Below are 1,514 nucleotides of genomic sequence, written 5' to 3'. Positions count from 1 at the left end.
ATACACTTTTATACATGAAACTACAACATTATACAAACTGCAGAAACAAGGTAGATATAGTCAACTCGCCAGCTCCATCCTGTGTGCAAGCAGTCAATATGGTACCCTTATATGCTGCTTTAAGGAAACTTCCGTCAACAACCATTATCGGTCTACAATGCTCCCAACCCTTGATAGATGCATATAGCGAAACATATGCATAAAGAAAGCATCCATCTTCTGATTTGTGCAACTTTGTAACCGTTCCTGGATTTGTATGCTCCAACATATACAAATACCTCGGCAACTCCTTATATGAATCGCTCGGATTCCCTCTTATCAATGCCATTGCTATCTCTTTAGCTCTCCATGCTTTCATGTAGCTCTCTTCAACCCCGTGTTGCTTTTGTATGTCCTCTATTATATCATTTGCGGTGTAAATTTTTTTTGGATTAACATAATTGTCCTTGACTATACTAGCAATTACACTCGAAGTAGCTTGACGTTGTGTTAAGTATCTTTCACCATAGCCGCATGTGTGATTATTATTGTAACTTCTCACCTTGAATATGTTTTCCTTGTAAATGGCAGAAGATTTGAAACTCCAAGCACAATTGTCATCCACACACATAAAGTGATACCTAGGATTAAAGATCATTCAACTTCTAAATACACTTGTATACAAAAACATAACTAGATATATACTACTTTATACATATTTATACATATACTTAACAGAATATACAACTATTGCCATACCTTGTTGCGCTTGATCTCTTCACCTTGAATTGGAACCTCTCGCGTACAGCCAAGTTCTTCATCACACTAACAACTGTCTCTTTATCCTTATAAACTTGATCTTCCTCAACAAATTCGTTCAACATATCATCTATTATACCCGTATTTTCATTAAATTTTGTGTTTTCAATAAATTCGATATCAGGCATAATCTCAGTGCTATCAATTGTGGATACATCTATACAATTGGAACTTGTAGCAACCAAACAACTGGAACTTGTACCAACCAAACAACTGGAACTTGCACCAACCAAACGATTATCATAAACCTCTTTCACCGTCACATACAACGGGTATTCAGTGAAATTCAAGTTTTTCTTCTTTAATTCGATATACACCTTAACACCTGTATTGTTGTAAATCAGGATCGGTGGCAAATCATCCTTTGAGAGAAAGTTAATCTCCAATGTGTTTAACTCACAATCGATTCTAATTTGTTCCGAAATAGCTGCAACTAAATTGTTGTAGCTGAATGTCGACTCGATTATTACACAATCGCTGACGAAATTGATAAACTTGTTTTCTTCCTATTCACCACTATGAAGAACGTAAACTGAAAAAAGCTCCATCGAACAAAAAGTTGAAATCAAAATTGCAGCAAAAATGAAAATTGCGCTGATTGCAGCAAAAAAATTTCACTTTTCGTGTTAGATTCGCTGTTAATTCGAGATGAAGAACAATTTCTAGGGTTTTTGGAGTTGCATTGACCGCAAGATCACGATTTTGTAGATTTGGTA

At 35.6% G+C, this 1,514-nt stretch overlaps 1 protein-coding gene across 1 annotated transcript; it reads right to left on the bottom strand.

Moving 5' to 3' along the window:
• Positions 1-28: 28 nt before the first annotated feature.
• On the bottom strand, positions 29-1,304 carry LOC109222389 (the record flags this gene model as incomplete). Its single annotated transcript, XM_019386754.1, has 2 exons — positions 29-620; positions 739-1,304. Coding segments are annotated over 2 exons (1,158 nt in total), but the record flags the coding sequence as incomplete, so codon positions are not given.
• Between the last annotated feature and the right edge of the window lie 210 nt (positions 1,305-1,514).

The sequence above is a fragment of the Nicotiana attenuata genome, unplaced genomic scaffold, assembly GCF_001879085.1.
Source record: "Nicotiana attenuata strain UT unplaced genomic scaffold, NIATTr2, whole genome shotgun sequence".
NCBI lineage: Eukaryota > Viridiplantae > Streptophyta > Magnoliopsida > Solanales > Solanaceae > Nicotiana > Nicotiana attenuata.
This window is presented reverse-complemented; position numbering and strand designations above follow the sequence as displayed.